Source organism: Cladophialophora bantiana (genome assembly GCF_000835475.1).
Source record: "Cladophialophora bantiana CBS 173.52 unplaced genomic scaffold supercont1.2, whole genome shotgun sequence".
NCBI classification, from domain to species: Eukaryota; Fungi; Ascomycota; class Eurotiomycetes; order Chaetothyriales; family Herpotrichiellaceae; genus Cladophialophora; species Cladophialophora bantiana.
Genome location: NW_015971576.1, coordinates 158,255 through 181,891, shown reverse-complemented (window position 1 = coordinate 181,891; position 23,637 = coordinate 158,255). Strand labels below are relative to the sequence as shown.

Sequence of the window (23,637 nt, the reverse complement as noted above, 5' to 3'; positions counted from 1 at the left end):
CAGCGTCTGTTCAACATTACCTTCCTCCTATGCCAGCATAGTGGCTGTCCTTTGCACGCAAAGAATTCGACATTGTCATGCACCATCCATCATTTGTCCAGCAGATTTTACCCCGGGTCCAGATGACTCCACAGTCAGCATCCCGGATCGCGCCAGCCCGACCATTTGCAGCCACATGATAGCATTCGATACCAGACTTCCTCTTTCATGTGGGGTACAGAATTTCTTCTCTTGCTCGCTCACCAGTGTGTCACAAGGTGTGTGACAGCTGCAAAGGTCATTATCATTCTCCACAGGTGATTCAGGCCACAACAAGAGTGTCTCAATGCAATGTTCGTGACGGGCGGCTTGATGCTGGGTTCGCTCGGTCTGGCCGGTGTTGTTGCCAGTGGCGCACTACTCGAAGCCGCTGTGCTTCCAGGGAGAGTTGTCACGGTGGCCAAGTTACTGCTGGTACTGGCCGCGGAGCCGGTCGTGAGGGTGGGCAAGTGTGGCATGCTCGTGAAATTGGAGGATGCTTGAGATCCAACCTCACTTGCTGGTATTGCAGAGCCGACTCCTTTACTAGTCCATGGGGTTGGTACCGCCAACATTGAGGTGTTCGGTTCTTCGAGCGTGTCTCCTTGGTAGATATTCCCTGACTGTCCATTCGCCAGCCGATAACTCCCCGTGATCAGGTTTGCATGGTCTCCATTGGGAGTGGTATAATTCCCAGAGCTAATCGAGCCATAAGAGCCATCGGGGAGGTAATAGTCGGTCGTGAACTTGTCCTAAAAACACCAAGGATGAGTCTGCAGTCGAGATGGAAGGAGAGAAGAATGGTACCCAGCACAATGGAACGTTGTAGCTGAGCACAAGAAGGCACTGGGTGGTTTCGGCACCTGCTCAGTGTTAGTTGTGTTAGCTCCTCGCGCTGAATCAATGCCGTCGAAAGCCTGGCTTACAACATAGGCTACCCGGCACTTCTCTTGCTCGGTGAACAGAAGCTGACCCGCGGCCGAGTGGCACGATATGGGCTGGCGCAGACTGAGGATTGACTGTTTGGATGAGATTGAGATAAAGCCTGGCTAGCCCGGGACCGATCTCGGGCACATCCCTTGTGGAGGTGCCGTCAGGTGAGCAGAGATGATATCCCGAGCTACATGATTGACGAGGATTGAGGTCAGCAAGGCAAAGGCACAAGTGCATGCCCACGAGCAGAGGCACGAACGAGAACGACAGAGACGGTGGAACCATTTGGATGCAAGTGAATGTCCTGCTGGCGGGCGATGGACCGGAGGAAAATGAATGCAGACTCTCACATGGTAAGGTTGAGGCCACACATGCGAGTGAAGAAGCTGTCGTGAGTCTGCAAGAGTTGACAGCTGTGTTGCCTGCCGCAGAGGGAAGTCGCTGCCCCGGTGGAAAAACAGTGAGGGCGGCGGAAAGAGCGCCCGCCACTTTTTCGCACTTCAAGTTCACCTTTCTCAGCATTGGGTTTCGCGGCGCTGCTCATCCTCAACAACGTCAAGTTGATTCATGAAGTGAAGGGTTTTCCCTCTCTCAGCCTGCTCTCAGTCCCTGCTGCTGTCAGATGGATGTTTGTCTCTCTTTCTCACCAGCCTCAGGGGTAATCCCATATCAACAGCTGTCAACTGGTCCTTCAAATGGCAGCCACCCGACGCCTCCGACGCCTTGATCTGTTTCTCCCAAGACGTCACGAAGCTCCTCGGACCAGTCAGCACCCGCGCTCTGCAGCATTAACCCGCAAGCCATTGATCGGCAAATGCCTTTCAGCAGGCTGCACCCCCCTGTCCATTCTGCCGCTGACGGGTTTGGTCGATGTTTTAGTCAATTCGATGTCGAAGTTGAGAGGAAAGCTAGAGGGGTGCCTGACACTTGCACATTTCGACAGAAGATCGCCGGCGTTGAGGTAATAGATACTCCTCAACTGGAAACCACCGCCAGAAGTGAGCTGCTGTGAGAAATTGATCACTCTCAACCCGATTTTGAGCATGGTCTCAATCCATGTGCATCCCCTGATTATCCTGTCGATGGTTTCTCACCATGAACCTCGACCGCGGCCCTGAATGTAACTTGAGAGCTGCCATCACTTTTGACTTTTGAAATCAGCTCCACAAGGCGGTGTCTCACCAGCTTGCCAAGAAGCGACCCCGGTCGACGATATTCAATCGAAACAGGTGGGCGAGATGTGCCAGGAGCTGATGATCCTCAACATCATCTCTAATCGGGTGGTTTTCAGCAGGCAGAAGTTCAAAATTCCTACGCATCGCCACGTTCGGCGTTTCTACCTCGAGACGCCACCCGCCTCGTATTCGGTCAAAAATTCCGTGAAACTGGCTGGCTGGGCATTTCTGACAAGCCTCAGCCTCGTCATGTACCCATTGGAGGTGTGTCGTCATCTGAGCCGTTGGGCCATGAACCTGCACGCGCCTTTACCTCCCGAGTAGTAACCCCTGAAATCTGGGGCTGGTATCCACCACTGTCGATCATCCCCGTTGGACAGGGAATATGGACGGCAGATCTGTCCCGATTCGGGAGATTGAAGATTACGACGTTAAGTCTTGTCTCTCCTTCTAACCAGCTCTAACCAAGAACCATGGAGATCTGCAGAAAATCAGGTCAATCTCATCATACAAATCCCAGGTCTGGGGGTCGTGAACTACCTACCGAGTACAGAAGAGCCTTTTGTAGACCGCTACTACTGGGTCTTGCCGAAACCGTCCGTCAATGACTGGCGTGTCCGCTTCATCTCCTGTTTGCAGTTGACCTCAGTCAAAGGATGCCATTTCCAGGGAACGACAATGGATGTATTTAAACGCTTCAATCTCAAGCCAAAATGTAGAGATCCTTCTTCATCCTCCTCCTCATCAGCAATATTGGAGTTATTCTCTCATGTCACATACTCACCCCAGTCGCTCATTCGAACAAAGCTCTATTCCAAGCCTTTCACATTAACTGACGCTTAAGTCTTTCCAACAAACCAAATACCACGTTCAAAATGCGTTGCACAGCTATCTTCGCCAGCCTTTTCCTCACCGCTTCCGCCTTGGCACTGCCTCTGGACCGTAAGTCCCTCACGTCAATGATGCTCTCCCCATCCACATCCACATACTGAAGTCAAACCTCAGCCACCACGCTTGTCGATACAGCCCTCGAACCTGTCGAGGACCTTGACCTCGACCTTTCGGGCATCGTTCCTTCTCTCCCAGTTCGCAAACGACAAGATCTCTCCAGCGTCACTGATATCGCCGGTGACCTTGTTGACGAAGTAGCTACCACCCTGACGGGCATCCTCCCTACTGTTCTTAGCACTGTCGAAGGCCTCACCACCACCATCGACGGCCTGCTCGCCGATGTGGAATCAGTCGATTTGGCCAGCACGCTTGACTCGGTCGTATCGACCCTGGAAGGGGTTGTTGACGAGGTCAACTCTCTTGTTAGCAGCGTGGACGTCGACAGCACTCTGGACAGCGAGCTGAACAGCGTCATCGCCGCACTCGAGAACCTCCTGTCGAGCGTGGAGAGTCTGGCATCCACTGTGTCTCTCACTAGCACTTTGTCTGAGATTGAGTCCCTTGTTTCCGGACTGATTGACACTCTCACTGGGGTTTTGGGAGCTGTCAAGCACTAAGCAGGCGTCCGTTGTGTGGCATTTTATCTTGGCTAGCCTTCGGACTCCCTGTTCGACCATGGCTCGTATCTTGGTATTAGGGCAGGCGACAGGGATTTCATCTTCGACACCGCTATTTCCAAGTACACGAAGGCTCTTTTTGTCATTGGCGGAGGGTCGAAGTTGCATGAGTAGTGTGAATACCTAATTTATATGTACACGCGGAGCTGCAGTTTTGGATAGTGAATGGGAAACACATGAGCCAAGAGTGAAGGACCGGGAAAATGGCAAAGTGAATGAGAATAACCATTAAAATTGTTGGTTCAGCATGATTGTTTCTCTTGCTATTCCTGATCATCGACATGTACTGGCAGGAATTCACCCCTATTCGAACAAACACAGGGAGAGACTTTTCACCTGCAGTGGCATAGTACTCTTCCATGAACCAGCCTAGTCAGTCATACATACACAATATTATGCTCGAGTCCGAGTTGGTTTTCCTTGCCTTGCCTGTGCATTTCCTTCGCCGACAATTCCGGGGACCACAAGATCTATGGAAATGAAGCCGAGCGATTCGGATCGGCCGGTACTGTCCCGGGTCTCCCCAAACAGGCCGCTGAAAACAGCTGCTCACAGTTCTGGTGCTTCTGCATATGCACTGTCGCCGGATTGGTACCCATGGTCCTACCACTGCGAGCTGTCGAACCGAGTAACCTCGCTGACCTCCTCAGCCCAGTCAGCGGCACCGTTGATCCCGTCCATTTCGTCTAGAGGAGGCAAAGCAGAAATGTTCCTACCATCAGATCCCATGTCAACGCTAGAGTCCAAGGTCACCGTTGAGTTGGGTGGGCCCAGGGGCTCTTCGCTGCTGAAGTTATCCCAGCCATTGGTTCCTGTAGTGGAAGTCGCATTTGCTGGCTCATCCCATCCGGATCCATATCCACCTTCACTGGCGCCGTCAACCGCATATTCACTTTCACTGCGATGGCCATTCGCATGACGAGCAGACTTCTTGAGTTTGTCCTTCTCCTCCCACTTCTGCCTCACTTCTGCCTCGTTCTTCCAACACCAATCATGCAAATCCCGATCCAATTTGCTGTTCTCCTGCCTCAACACGCTCAAAGTCATCATCTCCTCTGGTGTCTCGTTCTCGTCAAGCTTGCCATTCCACCATGCCCAGAAAACAGAAGTGGCAGCCACTTCACGGATGGCTTTTTCTTTCTCGGCTGGGAGTGTCGCGAGCGAATGGGTCGTGTAGAACCACTCGACTTCCTCCCAGCTCATGAGTTGTTTACGAGCGATGGCGAACATTCGTTTGAGGATATGGTCGGAGAGGTCGCGCGGCGGAATGCCCAGGTAGTAAGCAGAAATTACAACATTGGCGTAGGAAGTTAAGAGGTCGGATTTGTCGTCGTCGAGCTATAGAGATGTGTTGGCCTCTGTTATGGAAAGGAAACTGATGGAACTTACGTCTCTGAACTTGACGATACTCTGTTCAGCAACGCACTGTTTGATCCAAGCCAAAACTTCCTTGAGACCGTTCAAGTCGCCGCCGGTAATAGTGAAGGATTTGCTGTTGTTTTCCATCAGGTCGTGGCGAATGCGATCACAGAAGATCATGGCGGCGTCTCGGGAGAACTTGCCATCAACAGAGATTAACGAGGAAGTTTTGTTGGGCCTGAAGAAGAGGGAGATTGTCGGCTCGGGGTTGATCCTGTTGGTTAGGTTGTTAGCCCTAAAATTGCTCCGATTTTATGTGCGAGTTTTCTGATCAATGCCATCTGCTCACGTTGAAAGTTTTGCGGGAGGAATGCGAGGACCACGGTCCTCGCGCGGTTCAGGTGGTTGCCTTGCTAAATCATCCATAACAAGGGATAAGTGAGTATGGATATCGAAGAGGTAATGATCTCTTTGACGCCGGGGATGTAGTGAGGAAATGGAGCAGGATTAGGATGAAAGGAAGAGATCAAGCCCAGAATGGAAAGAGCAAAAATGATGAAAGAACCAGGCGGAGTTGAGGAAAGCTGCTTGCCGTTGGCAACTAGCAAGACCACCCATCAACAACAATTGTTTCAGGCTTCGGAATCCACCTAAGGGGTGTCAACATGGTGATTGTATGGCTGGCAAGTTTGGCAGATACACTCAAGTTTATCGCCAAGCCTGCCAATATCATGTTTGCATTGCTGCCTTCAGTTGCGCCATGGACTCCTAGTGCACACCTTGATAAAGAACTGAATTGCCTCCACTCCCAAAGGATATAGGGTCTGTGCAAATGATCTGAGTCGAATCCACGCGGGTGCCCATCATTCAGAAAAGGCTCTGTATTGCATTCCCGCAATCGGCATAGCTGGCCTTACCAAAACCCATCATGAAGTAAGTCACATATGACATGATATCGCACGGGGAGCAACAACAATAGGGGATACACAGGGCAAGGTTGTCGACACGGATTGTGCGGTCAATTCAGAATTTGACCTCTCATCGCTGTTCTAGTCAATCAACAAGCTCAACCCATCTGCGCCTCGCTCCCGAATCATCAAATCATTGCAGGCGTCGAAATAGCGAAACCGTGTGTCCGCACCGTCTATTTCTTTCCGCTCTTCTTGATCCCTTGCTGGCCGGCGTTCAAGGGCCCCTTCCCTTTTGCCTTGTCGGCCATTTCTTTCCGGGCTTTTGCGTCTGTAGGAATGATTCAGTTGTGCCCAGGCAAATCACGAGTGCGACTCCGCCGTACCTGCTTGCTGCTTGGCCTTGAATGCGAGGTCCTCTTCGTCCAACTCTTTCTTCTCCTTCTTCGGAGCCTTCAGTGGCTTGACTTTGCCGCCTACGAAAAATGTCAGAAGCCGGTCAGACTGCTCCGAACCTTGCATGTACCAACCTTCTCTGCTTTGTCCACCCATAATTAATTCCGTCCTGGTCACACCGCTGCTTCAGGAGGATTCGAGTATTCGAGAATTGCACGTCACGACCGTGCAAATGTTGCAATGTCTGGTGTGGTTGAACTTAAGAAGAATACTCAGTAATTGCCGCAGTCTAGAACGGCCTTGACAAAATCCACGCACGTGACATCTTGGCTTCTTTGAGTGGTTTCCAAGGTGAATGGACTGTAGACTCTTCGAACTTCTTCCTCCACCCTTTCTTCATGGAGTCCACTCCCTGAACTGCAAAGACAGCCTTTGTCAACGACTCCTATAAACAGGTCGCAGTCTATCTAGCAACTCGGTATTCTGCAACCGGACAGGGAAAACGTCATACACGTCAGCAGTACGCAGTCCCGGAAAATTCATTGTTACTTGAATTGATTGATTCGCCACTTTGGCCAAAGATCTTCTAAGATCATTAGTTTCTTGATGTTCGACCATTCGATTTCCTGAACTCTAACACATCCGCTCAAGGCTCCAATAGGCCCGCAGAGAAAATTGCCAAATACTAAGATCCCAGCCCAGTCATGCCATATCCTTTTGTGAATTCCCAGTGCCCCCAAGGATGTTGAATCCAATAAGAAGCAAGTTCGCAACCTATCATGGAGACTGATAGTGATGGCCATGCGTCATTGAATGGGAGATTGGCGCTAGTTGTTGATGATGGTCGCTCATTTCTTGGGCGTCGAAGGTGGAGTGCCGGAGTCTGGAGTGTTTGGAGGAGGATTGGTTCCAGATCCAGGCATTTTGTTCGACGAAGGTGGACTACTACCCTCGGGAGAGTTTGGAGGAAGCTTGATTCCAGAAGACATCTTTGCTGTGGAGTTTGGTGAAACTTTGAGTGAGTGTTGGACGATTCTCGATCTACCTGGCAAAGATTACCTGTGAGCGCACTTTCAACGGGCTGGAATAAATTTTTATTGATCGTATTGTCGCGAGGCTTCTTGTTGCAGGTTATGAGGAAGGTGAGAGACGGAGCAAGAATTTGGGAGTAGGAGATATATATATACCTTCTCAATGGTGCTCGTTTGACCATCTCGTTTGGGAATCCTGCTTCTGACTGACTTTTGCGCAACGCGATGACACGCAAAATGGCGATTGCTATGACTGTCGAGGCAAACCGCATTCCATTTCGCGACCTCTTGTACGGCCTTATCTGGATTTCCACCAGGAGTCGAGCTGCTGGCAATCACCCTCCTGTCACGTTTCCTTAGCTGTTTTATCTACGTCAGAAGCAACACTCTTAGTAGGGCATGGAAGCCATTACCCTCACTTTGATACTAAACAGTTGTCATAACACTGTAGCCACGGTTTGTGGACGGGCCATACGACAGGGCACAGGTTCATATCGCAGAAATATTGGAAGAGTAGCGCCCCAGCGAAGTGATTATTTTCTTTTCATTTCGGAGACCCATGTACAGCCAAATACACTGAAAGAACCGACTGTTCGAGCGACCTCTAGAATGAAAAGGCATCTCATCACTGAAAACGGATTCAGTAAAAGGAGTGCCGTAGGAACTGGCTTGGCAGGTCACAGATAAGTACAAGGCCATGGTGGCTTCGATCCCCTTGAATGGTAAGCTATCTTTTCAATGGTCACAAAGAGCAGAGTCACCGCCATTGTACGAGGACGAGTAGAGCAACAAAGAAGGATTTTACTACTTGAATTCTAGTGGACACAATCAGAGAAAAGTTGACTCAACTTGCACTCTCTCAACCCCTGAGGATGCCTCTTGAGCAGAAAGAATTCTACCAACCCCCTCTACCGTATCCTTCAACTGGGAAGCCTGCAGACTCGGAGGCAGTGAAGACATGGTAGTCAATGAGATCTGGAATTTGGGAGCTGTTACTAAATGGCGAGAAAGATTGGGAAGGGAAGTCAGTCCGCCAGCGGTAGGAGCCGAATGCGGCATCTGTCCCTGAAGAGGTAATAACTTAACACCTATTATTATGTCGAAGTCTGGATTCTGCAGGGAGGCATCGAGGGTTATCCCCTGGGGCTAGCTTGGTCGATAGAGGCAATCGCTTACCGGTATCTAGGCACGAAGTACGGCCTTGTGGGCAGGACAAGGCTTCCTTGTCGGGCTGCTTGCAGTCTGTCACATTGCTGCATAGAAACGAACCTGTTGACCATTCCGCTTGAGGCTTTCTAGCTGGAGAATTGCTCTTTGCGGAATCGCTCATTGCTTTCCCACCGGTTTTCTCGGATGGTCCTTGTGGTTCACGAGACAAGATGGAGCATCGGAACTCGCACTTTGAACTGCATAGGCTGTAAGGTGTAGGCAAGAGGGAGGAATAGTTGCCATTTTCCAGGGAAGCTTGGAAGAGAGTGGAGTTTGTCACCGTCGTGGACATGGTGATATTATTATTGGGTTCCGGCAGAGTAAGTTCATGTGGTTGAGTTTCTGGGCCCAAACAGGACGGCCGAGACCATTGACGTCTAAAATGAATTGAGCCTTCAAATCTTCACTGTAGAGACGTCAAATCAAACAAAATTAGCAACAACCGCAAGCTTCGAAAGGTACCTAGGAGCGAAAAACAGGCGGATTAGTGGAGAATACCACGGAGTCCACAAACTCTCTTTAGTACAGGTGAGGATCTTCAAAGACCGTCTTCGATCCCACTTCAAACTGATGATTGAAAAGCTCAGCAATTTCTCAGCACCTTAAGCCACTCAAACATACATCAGAACGGTGTCACCGTGAAAAATACATCAAGTTACTAAACATGGGCGATGTCGAGTGGTTGGATGACGGCGGTCCCAACTTGAGCCGTATAGGACAAGGCTGTCGCGGAACTCTCTGGGCTACTGAGGGAGGCACGGTGGCAGTGAATAGAGAGGATGGCGAGGGAGGAAGATCACTCTGCTCGTGCCTTTTGGAGAATGATACCTAATTCCCACGTACTGCAACCAGGGGCTCCTCGGACGATGCTCTGTGGTTGGAGTTTCGGAGTCGATATCTCGAGTACAGCCAGGACCGTCTCAGTCTTGAGTGCAGCTGGATACGTCTCATCGGTTCCATTGCGGGTCATTGCCTCGGACTACCGGAAAATTCTTTGCGCGGGTAGAAGGCTTACACGGAGAAACCATGAAGAACAGATATGCAATCTTGAGACAGAAACCAAGTAGACTGAGAGCAAAAACGAGGCAGTTGACTTGTGACGCCGCTTTAGCGCCGAAGTTTCCTCAATGGGAGGCGGGTGGGTTAAAGAACAGGAGGTACAACCAGGCTGGGAAGTCGACGTGGTGGCGTTTCTTTCCCCATATTACTTCTGTCCGTACATTTTATAGTATTGTATACGGATGCTTTGTACCTAGCTTGCTCGATAGAGAAGTGTGTACCGAGGGCAATGAAGCGTACATAATATTTACACAATGCTAGGGCGGCAAGACGGGGAGCCTTGGCGCCGATCTGGCCTGCACCAGCTCATTTCTCTAGGTGGTGCTTCTGGCGACTTCCCCATCTCTTGCAACCACGTCACTTCATCGTTTGTCTGGTTTCCTTCCTCACTTATCATCTGGCGCTTCAGTCAAGTCAAGCCGAGTCACCAGTGTCTCGCCTGCTTAGTGAGATGCTCTCGGGGGCGATTTGAGGAGGACTTGGTGGGACGACACCGGTCGGGCTCTACAACTGCAAATTTTCCAGTCTAAGGATCCGCTGGCTAACGCTCTTATCTCAACTGAAGGCTAGGTCTCATTCCCGGCCTGCAAGTCCACCACTTCATCATGGGTTCAAGATCACCGAGCCAGTCTGAGGGCGAAATCTTGACGTCAGACTCGGAATCGAAGGCAAAGAGCATACCATCTTTCCAGAGTAACAGCAAGGTTGACCGTCGTTCCAGACCATCTTCCATTCCGTATAGCGCTACCTCTAGATCACATCGATCGCGTTCAAGATCTCCTTACCGAGCTCCCAAGGGCGAGAAGCGTCCCCGCGACTATGACCATTCGAAAAATAGATCTCATAATGATACGCGCACTTTTGCTGTGAGATACGAAGATGGCACTTACCCGCACCGACGCCACGGATCGTACGAAGAAAGAGGCTCAAAGAGATCGCGAACCTACTCTCGAAGTCGCAGCAGGAGTCGATCTCCATACAGACATTCTCGTCGTAAAGAGGATGCAATGTACAACAGCTCTGCAGTTACCAGGGATCTAGGTAGCAGGTTTGAGTCCAATTACAAACATTCAGATACTCAACGGACAACACCAACAGCGCCCTCACGAGATCTTCCTGCTGACAAAGTCACCTCTAACTTGGTGGCTCGGCCAGGATCTCACGCCGTGGGACAGGAACAGACTGGGAATCGACCCGATAATTCCACCACTGCTCCTGTGGGCACCATTGTGGAGGAGGGCGAAGAGTCCAGAGTGGTAGATGAGGCTGCTTTGATTGAAGAACGGCGGAAACGCCGTGAAGCCATCAAGAACAAATACCGTGGCCAAGCTCCGCCATTATTGGTTCAAGCACTTCATCTAGGGGCCGAATCCACTCCGGCAAGTCCTGCTCTAGAAAGCTATACTACAACGCCGCGCCGATCAGGTATGTTCAGTATTGCCTTTTGACACGAGCGTATGCTGATTTCATCAGAATCACCTGTGTCGTCCTCGCCTCGGACGCCGAGAGACCTTTCTGCCCCACAGTCTCCTGCGGAAATCAAATTCGATAATGACGCGGATCTGACTAACGCTGATAGAAGATCTCCAGCCGAAGACGGCCCTTCAGCTGCCGATTATGATCCCACTGTGGACATGGAGGAGGAACGAGCACGACATGAAAAACGTCTTTTCAAGGAAGACGAGAAATCTCTTGAGCAGGCAGATCAAGCAGTAACCAAAGATGCTGATAGAGCTTCTCTCCCTCCTTCCAAAGCGCCTGGTGAGTTCGACATGTTTGCCGACGAGGATGATGAGGACGACATGTTTGCCGAAGCTCCCATGAAACCTAAAGCAGAGATAAAGACTGCACAAGCTTTGGATGTCAACCTCATGGACAACTGGGACGATCCTGAAGGATACTACATTACAATCCTTGGTGAGCTAATTGAGGACCGCTACCATGTCACTCAAAACCTTGGGAGAGGGATGTTCTCTTCCGTCGTCAGAGCTACTGATAGACGAACCGGCAAACCGGTCGCTATCAAAATTGTCCGCAATAACGAAACCATGCGAAAAGCAGGAATCAAGGAAATCGACATTCTCAAGGACATCGCCGCCAATGATCCAGAAGACAAGAAACACATCATTCGCCTTCAGCGATCTTTCGATCATAAAGGACACCTTTGTATGGTTTTCGAAAATCTTTCCATGAACCTCCGGGAGGTGCTCAAAAAGTTCGGCAGAGACGTGGGTATCAATATCAAGGCTATTCGAGCATACGCACAGCAACTTTTTCTGGGACTGAGCTTGCTGAAAAAATGTCAATATATACACGCTGATCTGAAACCAGACAACATCCTTGTCAACGAAGTTAGGAGTACGCTGAAGATTTGTGATTTGGGGTCTGCCTCTCCCATCACGGAGAATGCAACAGCGCCATACCTAGTGTCTCGCTTCTATCGGGCACCTGAAGTCATCCTTGGTATTCCTTATGACTATGGGATTGATATGTGGTCTGTTGGATGCACCCTTTTCGAGCTTTATACGGGGAAGATTTTGTTTACAGGCCGCAACAACAATGGCATGCTTCGCGCAATCATGGAATGCCGTGGAAGGTTTCCCCACAAGCTTCTCAGGCGCGGTGCCTTGACGTATGATTACTTTGATGACCTGCTCAACTTCCGAGCTCAAGAAACAGACAAGGTCACAGGTCGGACAATAGTGAAAGTGATAGACATCAAGCCAAAACCTGTCAGAGATCTGAGGTCCCGACTGATTCCAAAGGACAAGCGAATGAATGAGCAGGAGCGGAGAGAGCTGGATTTGTTTGTGGATCTACTGGATAAGTGTTTGGACTTGCGACCGGAGAAGCGCATCACGCCCAACGACGCATTGAAGCACCCTTTCATCTCGAGGACGAAGTCATGAATGACATGACCGCGGGATTTTTTTCAACCAATAGGCAAAAATTAGATATGAATGATAACTACCTAGCGGGCTGCGGCTTTCTCCAATCAGTTCATATCCTTCTTTGACTCACTGCTGTTGGGAATGATCGCTTCTACGAATAACTGCAGTATCTCTATCTTTCCCGCAGACGGTTGATTTATCCACGCTGCTCTCAACCGGGGGCATGCAGGGAGAAGAGGTCTTACAGAATCAACTCACAAGGTCTTGCAACATTCCGAGACATGACCACTACTAATATCACAGTCCTCACACAACACGGCGACATCCGAGCACTCTGCTTCGCTGCGGCCTCCTTCGCTGCGGCACCTGACTAAGAACTGCTCATGCAAGTTGAACGTGATACAAGGATCTGCTTTATTTACGTTCCATGACTCGCTTCTGTTTTACAAGTGATGTCGGAATTAGGCTGTGCCTCACGTTCCAGAAACCGCCGTAAACCTTGACAGCTCACTCACCTTCTCGTGTTCCTTCGACCCTTCAGCCACAAAATGGCATCTCTTGCGGTGTGCCTAACGGTTCTCTTCGTTCGCTACTCGGTTGACGTCGTCGGTGACGGACTTTCTCAGCTTGAGCGATCCTCTTTCCGCCAGCCAGTAGGGAGATATACAACGTCCCGGACAGTATCCAAGTTTCCTACGTGTTGTTGTGGGCCAGAGGTGTCAACCTGTCAGCTAATTGTTGGCCCCGGCCTGGTATTGAGGATGTTGATGGTGATCCTGTCCACGTCATGGCAGGAGGTCCTTCTTGCTCGCCTTGTGGGTCGCCGATCCCAACTCCCACGTCTTTTTCTGCATCCTGCTAAGCTTTGCTCAGGTCCTCCAGAGGGCTATTATCTTTTCCACGAACTCGGCTTGACACTTCGAACCCACGTCATAGCATATCCTGTCCGCTGTTGGTTTTCACTTGGCCCATACAGGTCTGAAGAGCTTCCCGAAGAATTACCTGCAGACAGCATGTCTTCTGACCCAATGACACCTGTGATACGGAATGGGAATTTTACTATGATCTCCAACAAGAATCTCCCAGCTCAGACTTGGACATCCACGCCGCCACATTCAGTGTGGTTGAATCTCAGTGCTGGAGAGAAAGCAGGTATCGGGGTTGGTGTCGGACTAGCTCTTCTTGGCCTGCTTGTGGGAGTGGTGCTTTTGGCGAGGCGAAGAAGCCGTCGGCTTGAGGATCCGTCGAACTCTGTTAACCGCGGACAGCTTATTGCTGAAGCTGATGGAACGATGATCTACCGGCCAAGTGAGCTCGATGCTGTATGTAAGGCGGTTTGAAGATGATGAATAGTGTGATGTTGAAGGAGGGGGTATGAACCCAGTATTATTTGAACTTGCCGAGAGGTGATAAGTTAAGCGACAACGGGGAGCATCACCTGGGCTAGTCACACGCAATATCTCTAAACAAAGGAAGAAACGGTTTGTAGCTTTTCCACTTAAAAAAGGAAATATGATTACGTATCGTTGCAGATTGAACCCCGAGTTCCGAGTAGCAAACACACAAGGCTTGTGAGAAAATCCCAGGAGAGATGTTTTTGTTTCTTCCTCGCTCGGTTCGCTTGACGACTACTTATTCCCGCCCACACTATCCCGGTCACTACGACCCAGTACATGGTCACAGCCTACGAAATAGGGAGTTGAGCTCCTCCATGACACTGCTCCAGCAGAGTCACAAGTCTGTCGGCTTCATTATATGTACCCATCATCAATGTGAGAAAGTGGATAATAAGACTATGGCTGACTCCCTCCTAAGTAGAAAAGATGCCCCGCCCGACACTCAAGGTCACATCGTTGACAAGGCTGCGCAAGGCTGAGGTCCTCTATGATCCTCAAAGGCAGGTGTAGCGAGGCTTTTTTCGTACTCGGTCCGCTCCCGAAATTTCGCCGGTATCATTCATATTTTTTTGAACTGTCTGCTCTCCCTATCATCCTGCGATCACTTTTCTGCTTTCCACAAATTTTCAAGTTAATTACCCTATCAAGGACATCGATGCCTCTCTCATCCTTTCCTTTCAGAGAGCGTGAGCAGCGTCGCGCCCAGCAAGGCGACCAAAAGTGAGAGAGCGGAGCACGCTTGTTGCGGGCGGATCTAGCATGGTATTCAGCTTCTGTGAATCTGCGAATCGGCTTCTCACAGAACATGCGGAGGGTATCTATACGTGTGGTTCTACAGACTGAGGTCTGGGGCGAAGGAACAGGAATGGACTTACACTGCAGCTAGGTTAGCGCCATGTCTACAGGTTTGAAAGGATTAGCTTACCTCGTTATAGAACAAACCGCTCAACTCTCCAGCACAGTACAGTCCTGTACATGGTCAGCCAGACAGACCCCATACTCAGCTTCGTCTCTTACCTGGAATAGGAACTCCTGTTGTGGCAAGCACCCTCGAATCAAGATCGCACTTGAGTCCACCATAAGTGAAGGTAAGTTGTGCTGGAACATGTCAGCGTAGGGTCAATATCTCCAATCACGATTGAGGTCACCTTTCATTGGATACCTAACGACCATCAGCTTTTGATCAAAACTGTCCATTTGCTCTGAAACACTTACCCGTAATAAGGGGGCTTATTGATTGGGTTAGCCCAGTTGGTCTTGTCGGGCGACAATCTTCGAAAGCATCAGCCATCATATCTTTAAGGCATTCGTCATGTCCCTACCCGTGTGTCCTCTTGCCGTCAAGCGCCAACAGGTTGAACTCCTTATCGTTGATGCTATGCTGGTTAAGCGACGTCCACTGATTTCTATCTGGAAGACTCACGCCGCGTTATACTCATCCACAGTCTTCTTCAATTCTTTCGGATCAAGTCCCAGCTTTTCAGCCAAGCCCTCAATGGTGTCGCTCTTCTCTGGCTCCTGGTCAGTGGTATCATACACCCAGCCTGGTCGGAAACGGTCCATGATGGCACTGTCGGTGACACTGAAACTCAATCAGTAAGGTGTCACCGCGCCGCAAGTCGAACATACAAGTATGATTTCTGATTCTGGTCTGCTCGTGTCAGCCACTGCGCGGATTCCGCTTGAAATGACTTACCTCGCCAAGTCTCAAGGGCAATCATTTCGAACGTCGCAAAGAGGCTGTGCGTGTCAGTGACTATACCCACTTGGAAATGCGATGATGCTCACTGTCGTTTGCCCTCATCATAAAAACGCTTGCAATGCCTAGATTCCGTCAGCAGCCGTCGAGCATGACTTGAGAGGAGCGACCGTACTCATTCACAACAATACCGTAATTGTGGCCCCAGATCACAGCATCAGGCTTCTTGGCTCTGGTGTCGACGAGTTCACACTTTCACCCAGCGTCAGTATGGACCTTCAGCGTCAGGAAAGAAAACGCTTGCATGCATGCCACTCATTGAACCCGCAACAGCAGCACCAACTTCCAATCCCATCTTCAGGCCGAACCCGGTATTGTACTTGAGGCCAGGTGCAATGAGCTCAAGGTGCTCTGTCCTCGGTCCAACATACTTGCCCAACCTAGCTCTTGTCAGCCACGGCACTGTCTAGAAGGTCTCTGTCCTTACATTTCACGATTACCTTCGAACCCACCGCATGCCAACATGACTTTCTTGCCGTGGACCTTCGTCATGTGTCCGTCCGCCTTCCGAACTCTGACGCCACAGACACTCCCATCATCGTGGGTCAGCAGCTGCTCTGCTTGCGTCTGCCACATTATCGTCACATTGTCGAATTTACGGATATGGTCGAACAGGGCATTGATAATTGCATGCCCACCACCCTGTCCTTCCAGTTAGAGCAAATCTATGCAATTCCGCCGACGACCCGGCTTACCTCTGGAAACACGAAGTGCTGGTCTGGGAGATTGTCAATACATAGGCCGGAATTTGATCCATGGAAAATATCTTACTGGTATTGAATTCGAGTAGGACATTCTTCTCGTCGTGATGGTTGAGTTTGACTCCGTCTACGATCGGTCAGTACCTTGCTCGGGCAATCTCACAGTCGGTCAACTAACGGTCGAGTAGATATTGAGCAGTTATTGGAACTTCTTGCTCCATTTTTGCGCAGTATTCCTGATCAGCCAACCCCTCGCTGGCCTTGTCAATATCGGAGCTTAACAGCTGAAGTTGTCGACTTACCTGACGCGCTACATCTATTCAGCCAGAATCGTCATCAGCAGAACTCTTTACTCACCTTCATTTCATGCTTCCAATCCGTGTCAAACTTGTTATCTGAAGCGTTTAGCATTGACGGAACTTTCTGGTGGGACTCAGCACATACCTTTGTCCAGTCGAAGGTATGCCATTGTCCACCTATATATCTTTCAATTAATGGCGCCACTTGGCGGGTTTTCAAAGCAGACCTGCTTGCACCACATCGCTCTCCTTCTTTACCAGCCTCGATCAATGCAACTTTCCCCCTTTTACCAATCTTTTTACATTCCTCGAGGAAGTTCAATGTGGTCATGGAACCCTGCAAATGGTCAGCACCGTTTATTCAGGACATATTCTACAGTCACCTACTGCAAATCCACTCCCCACTACGACGAGGTCATACTCGTGGTGGGAGCCCGTAAGGCTGCTCACAACATGACTGACGACCGACATTATGAGACTAACGACGAAAGTGTTGTCTTGATGGATTATGGGGCTGCCAAAGTTCCTTTGTCCAGGTACAAGTTGGGACGATCGGCAAGGTGCCGGTTTGCACATGCAATCTGCTCCCTTTTAACTCCCTTTTAACTCCCTCCATCACCAGACATGTACCCCTCAAACCTTGCGGATTCTTCTGCAAAGTTGAGACCAGCACCCCGCAAGAAACAACGAATCGCCGATGATGCTACAAGACCACCTGCACACCAGTGGAGTGATTCGTTTTCTTGTGTGCAAACTTTCCCCGCAGAGCTGCAAAATATCATCGGCAATGACTTTGCTCACCCCAGCAACATTAAAGTCTTGTTCTTCAGGCCAGAACGGTCTGAACACTTTTAGCAGTGCTTTGCATGACTACTTCGGGATAAGACCTCCTGGACCTCCTCTCGTCCTTTGAAAATTGAATATGGTTTCCCCTCATTGGGCCCAGGGCGACAACAAGTACGACGTCATATGGCTATCTCCGAGACAGGGCCATATGGCCTCTCGGAAACATGGACCTCGATATTCGGTAGGACTCTCGGAAGTGCCCGCATTCTGGAAAGTCCTTTCCCGAGGACTGCTCTCTACGATTTTCATGACAAACGACTTTGGTAATCACCGTCTAGAACGCATGAGAAGCAGGATCACGGCTCCGAAGTTGACCTAAGACCGAGGCCATCTACGATCACCCAGTCGAAAGTTATTCGGAGTTGCCATCTGTTTGGAGGCTGTACCAGCACACCATGGAGGTACCGCCCCATCACTCCGAGGACCTTGTCCGTGAATCTCCTTCTAGACTGTCGTAGCAGCAGCAACGAGGGAATTTAATTCGTCGTTCCAGGTTACAAGCAAATATGCAGCCTTGCTTGTAGTGTAAGTGTTGATAGCTTCCCAAGATTTGCTGCCCAGGGCTCCCTCAAGACAGTTTAGAAGTCGAGCGACAGTATGTGCAGTCTGGTGAATCAATACCCATTGAACACTGGTTGCTTCCTCGAAGATACCCATGCCAACCAGATCTCGAACTGGGGTTCGCGGGTGGTGGTGCAGTCACCAGCCTCTCCGCCGGCCTGGGCAATAGTTCCTTGGGCATATCTCAGCGTCTGCGTGCACTTAGCCTAGTCTGGCACGTCGTTCACCTGCCAACCTGGTCTGTCTCGCATTCTCAATGGAACCGTAGAAGTATCCCATGGCCCATTGTTGCCCAGAAGGAGGCTCCCGTTTCTTGGTCCGGACCGTGAGCGAGGGGGGGGGGGGGGGGGGAAGCGAAAGTGAGTGCACTCAGGCTGGTGGGCTAGCGAAGGACCTCAAGTGCCTGCCGCTTAGGTAGGGTGACAAGCGTATCATCTGAGCCTTTGGTGGCTTTGATTTTCTGATCTTCAGAAGCACCCCGCGGGCTCCTGGGCTTTGGACAATTCACAACTTCTTTCATGCTACATATCGATGACGTGGACATTGCCTTTTGGAAACCCCGCCTCGATGCCCCCTCCGCCGTTCGCTTGCCGAATCTAGCGCATCTTCTCGTTAGAGCCCAAGCCACTCTCCCCGCATCGCAAGAAATTGGGACGGCTTCGAGGCAGACTCAAAAACCAACTGTGGAATACAAACCGAAAGAACGTTCAAGTCTGAATCCTGGTTAACTTCTTTATCTGAGCATTTTGTAACAGCAGCGGCGAATCTGGTACAACTTGTCGACAAGATGGAAGGAGAATGCCTCTGCAAAGGTAGTGATGGGGCTTGTCATGCTCTTTCCCCATATCGACGTCTGCCTGGTGAGAATATTGTAACTGAATTGATGACTAACTCGCGGCTGGGCCAGCTGTGGCTGTCAAGGTCAGCGATGACAACCTCTTCGGCGAACAGCGCCGTGGTCACATATGCCACTGTGCCAACTGCCGCAAAGTCGCCGGCGGCATGTACGTCTGATACCCCAATTCTCTTTGGAAGAACCCCATCCGCACAAGAACAGCGCCGATAATCTCTATGGCGTGCATTTGGTTACGATGCACCGAGTGTACCAGCCGCTGACTGAGCTCTGGGGTTTGGGGCTACACAGATTCGGCGTCAACTTGACAATCGAGGAAGAGAAAGTCGAGTTTCCTAAGGGTAAAGACAATATCAAGATGTACTCTGTTCGTTCCATTCCCGTCATCAGCTCCCGCTCCCCCAAATTACCCCGGTCTGACAAGATTACACACAATCCCAGGATCCGGAGACACTCAGCGGAACCCCGGTGCAGCGGTAGGGACCCCGTTTCCTTGCGACCAGCCTGTGCCAACGGAAGGTCGACTAATGCAACGCTTGCTAGGTATTTCTGCCAAACGTGCGGCGTGCCCATCATGAGCATCACGCCTCTGTACAAGGGCAAGATTGTTTTGAAATTGGGACTGGTAGGTAGCATACGTACATATATCTCTTTGTAACTCCCCTCTTGCGCTGGGTGAGTGTGGTGCGGCCTGAGCGCCCAGCGAACCCACCATCACCTCTATCTTCTTCCATAGTCGACGAAACTGCTGAGTGATGAATGCTTGATGCCTGATCTGACTGTTATTGGTGGTGGTGGATATGACAGTACCCCAAACTCCCAGTCCCGGAATGGGAGTCGTTCGCCTCAAAGCGGCAAAGCTGGGAGAAGCCGTTTGAAGGAACCATCCAGTACAAGACAAAGGTATGTACATATCTCCTCTGCCATTAAAGGTTGTGTTAGCCCTCTCACCCGCCAGCATGAAACCGCGTCTCCCCCTCCAAAAAAAAACACCCCCAAAAAGGCGAGTTGAAAATGGGCAATGGGGGTTGTTGATTGTTCTTCAGATCGCTGATCTACACGTGTGTGTGTTGTGTTGGAGTTTAGACCTTCGGAGAGAAGATGCCCGGGTCAATTTGAGAGACGGCGACGACGACGACGACGACTACGAAAAATGATAACATCCCTAGGCATCCCAATCCCCCAAGGAAAAGTTGTATGCGCAGTATGAGGCTACATAGAGAGGCTAGGCTGCATGGCCTACATACAGAGATTGGTCAGGTCATGTCAGGTTAGCTCCTGCAGACTACGTACCTCTGCTAAGGTAGGTTCTGTGCTGGGTAATAGCTGCCTGCACGAAACAAGACAGCCTCAACATAAAGACTCAAAAAGCCAACATATGAGCTTTCCCAGAAGTCGGGCCCACTTTCAGTCTTCCCACTTTCAGCGACAAGTTACTTGACATATTTCATGTTGCAGTCAATGAGTGGCCCGGCCCCTTCCCACCTTGTGTACCCCGTAAGTCCTTCATCATTACATATTCTCGATCGGCGGGATCGGGTGCAGGAGGTTCAAGAAACTAAGTTTGTCCATCCGCCGAGGTTCTTCTTTTCCATCTTTCCGTCTTTCTTCCCTACCTGCCCTCTCGCCCCGCGTACCCTTCTCATTCAAGAATCAAAGACCAATAGATGCACTCTCCGCTCCGATATAAGTCCACCGGAGCGTCTTCTCGGGACTTGTCCCACCGCCGACGACCTCGACGACAACATCTTCCCCAGGCACGACGTCGAATCCATTGTCGCTGAAGGTGGCCCCGTCTCTGCCCTCGCGGAACACGAAGCCGTGCACGGGCTTCTCCGCCGAGACTGTGACTGTGGCTGTTGTCACTCCTCTGTCCTTCCCCTCGGCGGTGGAGAGTTGGACCTTCACGTCCCTCGGGGCGGCAAAGTCGAGGTACTTGATCGGCTGGGGCCAACCAGTGTCGGTGCTGACGACGCGGCCGTCGACTAGCAGCGAGGCGTGGATGACGTAGGGATCCCAGGCGCGGAGATCGAACAATGACATGCCAGTCGTCGGATCAGGATCACGAGTGGCGGAGGCGGAGGCCAAGGATATCTCGCCTCCTTGGAGTATCTCGGTCGTGCCGTTCGCCTGGATCGTGACGGCGTCCTTCCTGATCGGATCGACCACATCGCGCCCAGTTTTGATTGAAATGGCCCGCACAACTACCTCCGCCTTGACATCCTCGCCTATCCGCGAACTGCAGACCCAGAGATCAAATTTGTTCTCCCTGATCGCCCCAGTCGGGTCCACGTGGCCGGAGGTCCACTCGTGAAACGGCCTGCTCACGCCCACGGCCAGCGGCTTTAGGGAGCGCTTGATCGCGTAGAACGAAGGCTTTTTTACGCGGTAGTAGTCCACCACTGCCCACGACATGGTCGGCCAGGTGTCGTTGAACTGCCAGACGAGAACGCCGCCGCATTTCCTCTTCTCCTGCCCCTTTGAGGGTGTGCCCCATCTGCGGCGCCACGAGCGGTACGCGAAGCCCACGGCATCGGACTGCATGACCTGGGTCAGGTGCGTGAAGCTCGGCAGGTCGTATTTGATCTGGAAGTTCTCGGCGACGTACGTGAGGAGGCGTCGTTCGTGGTCAACCGCCCGGTTGTGGTAGTCCATGGTCATGCTGCCGGGGTACTGTTGCTTCGGATCCGTGGCGATGGCAGAGACAATGGTCGAGACGTGTGGGTACGCTTCCATCCCAAATTCGCTCACGAAGCGCCCGCCTATAGTGGAAAGCTCTTGGTACCGGCGCATAGAGCCGTGCCAGACTAGAAAATTGGGACAATATATGTGTCAACGCAATTTCTGGATGTAGAAGAAAAGGACCACAAGGAAAGAGCAGAAGAGAGGACGCCTTGCTTTGGGTTAACACTCACCATTCCACTGATGGATATCTCCCACAGTGGGATCCCATGTCTTTTTCCCATCGCCCCAAGGGCTGCTTGGATGATATACTGCGCCTGGGCTCTCCTCCTGCACAACCTTCGGCAAAAGGTACTCGTAGATATACCTCGCGGGGAAGCTGGTCTTGAGCCACGACTGCGGATCCTTGTCGCCTTCATAGTCGTATTCCAGGTTATGTTTCTCCTGGATCTGATAGTCTTCGTTGTTCCCCGCCCAGATGGCCAGCGAGGGGTGGGAGCGAAGACGTCGGACGTTGAATCGCGCTTCTTGTTCAACTTGGGAGAGAAAAGACGGGTAGGTTGGGTAACTAGCGCAGGCGAAGCAGAAGTCCTGCCAGACAAGGATGCCCAGGGAGTCACAGGCATTGTAGAACGAGTCGTCTTCGTAGATGCCCCCACCCCAGATTCTGGGACGCGGTCAGCAAGTCTGAATAATTTGAGTAAACAACAAATTGAAGAGGAGGCGAAAAGTGATAATTGAATATTCTGGAGTTCAAGACCAATTCGGCATCGTACCTTGTCATGATCTGGTTACCTTCAATCATCAGTTCCATCCACTTCCTATATCCATCCTCCCCGGTTCTTGGGATGAAGCTATCCGCAGGAATCCAGCAAGAGCCGCCCGCGAAGACATCGACATTATTGATGCGGAAATAGAATGATTTTCCAAACTCATCCGGTTCCTGTATGAGTTCGCACCGTCGGAACCCAATCATCTTGGACTTGGAAATAGGATGGGAGCTCTTCGTAGGTAGTGTTGCTTTGAGCTCGTAAAGGCACTGTTTGCCATAACCACGAGGATACCAGAGGGCAGGGTGCTCGAGCCGAAAATCGGCGGTAGCGACGCCGTCGTTGTCGATGGGGGCCCGTAACTCGAGCAGGTCCTTACCGTCAAGAGATAATGATAACTCGACGACCCTCCCCTCCTGCATCTTTCGCTTTCCGCATTCTACACGGGAGAATAACTTCCCTTCCACGGCCTTCAGATCCTCACTCACCTCTTCTTGAAACCAGACATCATCAATTCCAACAACATATGTCTGCAGCAAAACGGGCTTCCATGGCCCCGAAGTGATCAGGATAGGACCCCAGTCCCATCCCCAGTGGCACTGTGCTTTCCGCACGGGTATTCTACTCGACTCGGTCTGATGGGCGATGAAGTTGTGTTCATGTGAGTGCCGTTTGACGAGGTTACGGCCACGGAGGAGGGCCGAGTCAAAGACGATTTCCAGAACATTTGGCCCGGCTAGGACACTGTCGGAAGAGGGATTTAGGAGAAAGTCCGTGACGTCAACGCGGTACTCGAGAAACATATTGTCTGCTTCGAGGATCTTGTGGCCGTTGAAAGTTACCGTGGCGAATGTGTCAAGGCCTTCAAACACCAAGTCCGTCCTTGCGTCAGGCTGTCTATTTGTCGGAGAGGGGAAAGTCGTTTTGTAGGTCCACCGCTTCTCTGCGACCCACCGCACGGCCAGTTCATTCATGTCGATGAAGGGGTCCGGAATCCTAGCAGAGGGAAAAGTATGAGTTTGGATCGCTTGCAGTAACCAGACGCCTGTTCTTTGTTCAAGCATACCTCGCATTTTCTTGTAGAACAAGATGGGTTGTGGTTGGAACCTTCGACACAGGAAGCCATGCGTCCACAGAGCCATCATCGGATTGCCTGCATTGCCAACCCGAACTCAGCTCAGTAGTGACGACAGCCATTATAGCTCACAGGAGATAGTTTTAG

General features: G+C 51.0%; 9 protein-coding genes across 9 annotated transcripts; 4 read left to right on the top strand and 5 right to left on the bottom strand.

Annotated features, from left to right (window-relative positions):
* Positions 1 to 239: 239 nt before the first annotated feature.
* On the bottom strand, positions 240 to 1,236 carry Z519_01069 (uncharacterized protein; the record flags this gene model as incomplete). The annotated part of the gene is made up of 3 exons (XM_016758826.1): positions 240 to 770; positions 826 to 884; positions 945 to 1,236. 3 exons carry the CDS (start codon positions 1,234 to 1,236, stop codon positions 240 to 242), a joined length of 882 nt encoding a protein of 293 aa, XP_016624154.1.
* Positions 1,237 to 3,001: 1,765 nt separating this feature from the next.
* Positions 3,002 to 3,634, top strand: Z519_01068 (uncharacterized protein; the record flags this gene model as incomplete). Its single annotated transcript, XM_016758825.1, has 2 exons — positions 3,002 to 3,068; positions 3,132 to 3,634. 2 exons carry the CDS (start codon positions 3,002 to 3,004, stop codon positions 3,632 to 3,634), a joined length of 570 nt encoding a protein of 189 aa, XP_016624153.1.
* A 663-nt stretch (positions 3,635 to 4,297) lies between these two features.
* Z519_01067 (uncharacterized protein) lies at positions 4,298 to 5,479 on the bottom strand (the record flags this gene model as incomplete). Its single annotated transcript, XM_016758824.1, has 3 exons — positions 4,298 to 5,032; positions 5,084 to 5,327; positions 5,403 to 5,479. 3 exons carry the CDS (start codon positions 5,477 to 5,479, stop codon positions 4,298 to 4,300), a joined length of 1,056 nt encoding a protein of 351 aa, XP_016624152.1.
* A 718-nt stretch (positions 5,480 to 6,197) lies between these two features.
* On the bottom strand, positions 6,198 to 6,513 carry Z519_01066 (uncharacterized protein; the record flags this gene model as incomplete). The annotated part of the gene is made up of 2 exons (XM_016758823.1): positions 6,198 to 6,292; positions 6,348 to 6,513. 2 exons carry the CDS (start codon positions 6,511 to 6,513, stop codon positions 6,198 to 6,200), a joined length of 261 nt encoding a protein of 86 aa, XP_016624151.1.
* A 3,748-nt stretch (positions 6,514 to 10,261) lies between these two features.
* On the top strand, positions 10,262 to 12,565 carry Z519_01065 (uncharacterized protein; the record flags this gene model as incomplete). Its single annotated transcript, XM_016758822.1, has 2 exons — positions 10,262 to 11,081; positions 11,130 to 12,565. 2 exons carry the CDS (start codon positions 10,262 to 10,264, stop codon positions 12,563 to 12,565), a joined length of 2,256 nt encoding a protein of 751 aa, XP_016624150.1.
* A 995-nt stretch (positions 12,566 to 13,560) lies between these two features.
* Z519_01064 (uncharacterized protein) lies at positions 13,561 to 13,887 on the top strand (the record flags this gene model as incomplete). The annotated part of the gene is made up of 1 exon (XM_016758821.1): positions 13,561 to 13,887. One exon carries the CDS (start codon positions 13,561 to 13,563, stop codon positions 13,885 to 13,887), a length of 327 nt encoding a protein of 108 aa, XP_016624149.1.
* A 734-nt stretch (positions 13,888 to 14,621) lies between these two features.
* Positions 14,622 to 17,174, bottom strand: Z519_01063 (uncharacterized protein; the record flags this gene model as incomplete). The annotated part of the gene is made up of 22 exons (XM_016758820.1): positions 14,622 to 14,717; positions 14,785 to 14,820; positions 14,870 to 14,913; positions 14,962 to 15,042; positions 15,093 to 15,106; positions 15,160 to 15,216; positions 15,267 to 15,320; positions 15,368 to 15,526; positions 15,574 to 15,595; positions 15,641 to 15,684; positions 15,733 to 15,768; positions 15,819 to 15,895; positions 15,942 to 16,083; positions 16,131 to 16,345; positions 16,399 to 16,421; positions 16,475 to 16,531; positions 16,583 to 16,659; positions 16,707 to 16,714; positions 16,762 to 16,799; positions 16,849 to 16,880; positions 16,931 to 17,040; positions 17,091 to 17,174. The coding sequence occupies 22 exons, from the start codon at positions 17,172 to 17,174 to the stop codon at positions 14,622 to 14,624; spliced, it is 1,506 nt and encodes a 501-aa protein (XP_016624148.1).
* A 1,901-nt stretch (positions 17,175 to 19,075) lies between these two features.
* Positions 19,076 to 20,120, top strand: Z519_01062 (uncharacterized protein; the record flags this gene model as incomplete). The annotated part of the gene is made up of 3 exons (XM_016758819.1): positions 19,076 to 19,588; positions 19,700 to 19,866; positions 20,045 to 20,120. 3 exons carry the CDS (start codon positions 19,076 to 19,078, stop codon positions 20,118 to 20,120), a joined length of 756 nt encoding a protein of 251 aa, XP_016624147.1.
* A 496-nt stretch (positions 20,121 to 20,616) lies between these two features.
* Z519_01061 (uncharacterized protein) lies at positions 20,617 to 23,612 on the bottom strand (the record flags this gene model as incomplete). Its single annotated transcript, XM_016758818.1, has 4 exons — positions 20,617 to 21,770; positions 21,879 to 22,312; positions 22,422 to 23,411; positions 23,482 to 23,612. 4 exons carry the CDS (start codon positions 23,610 to 23,612, stop codon positions 20,617 to 20,619), a joined length of 2,709 nt encoding a protein of 902 aa, XP_016624146.1.
* Between the last annotated feature and the right edge of the window lie 25 nt (positions 23,613 to 23,637).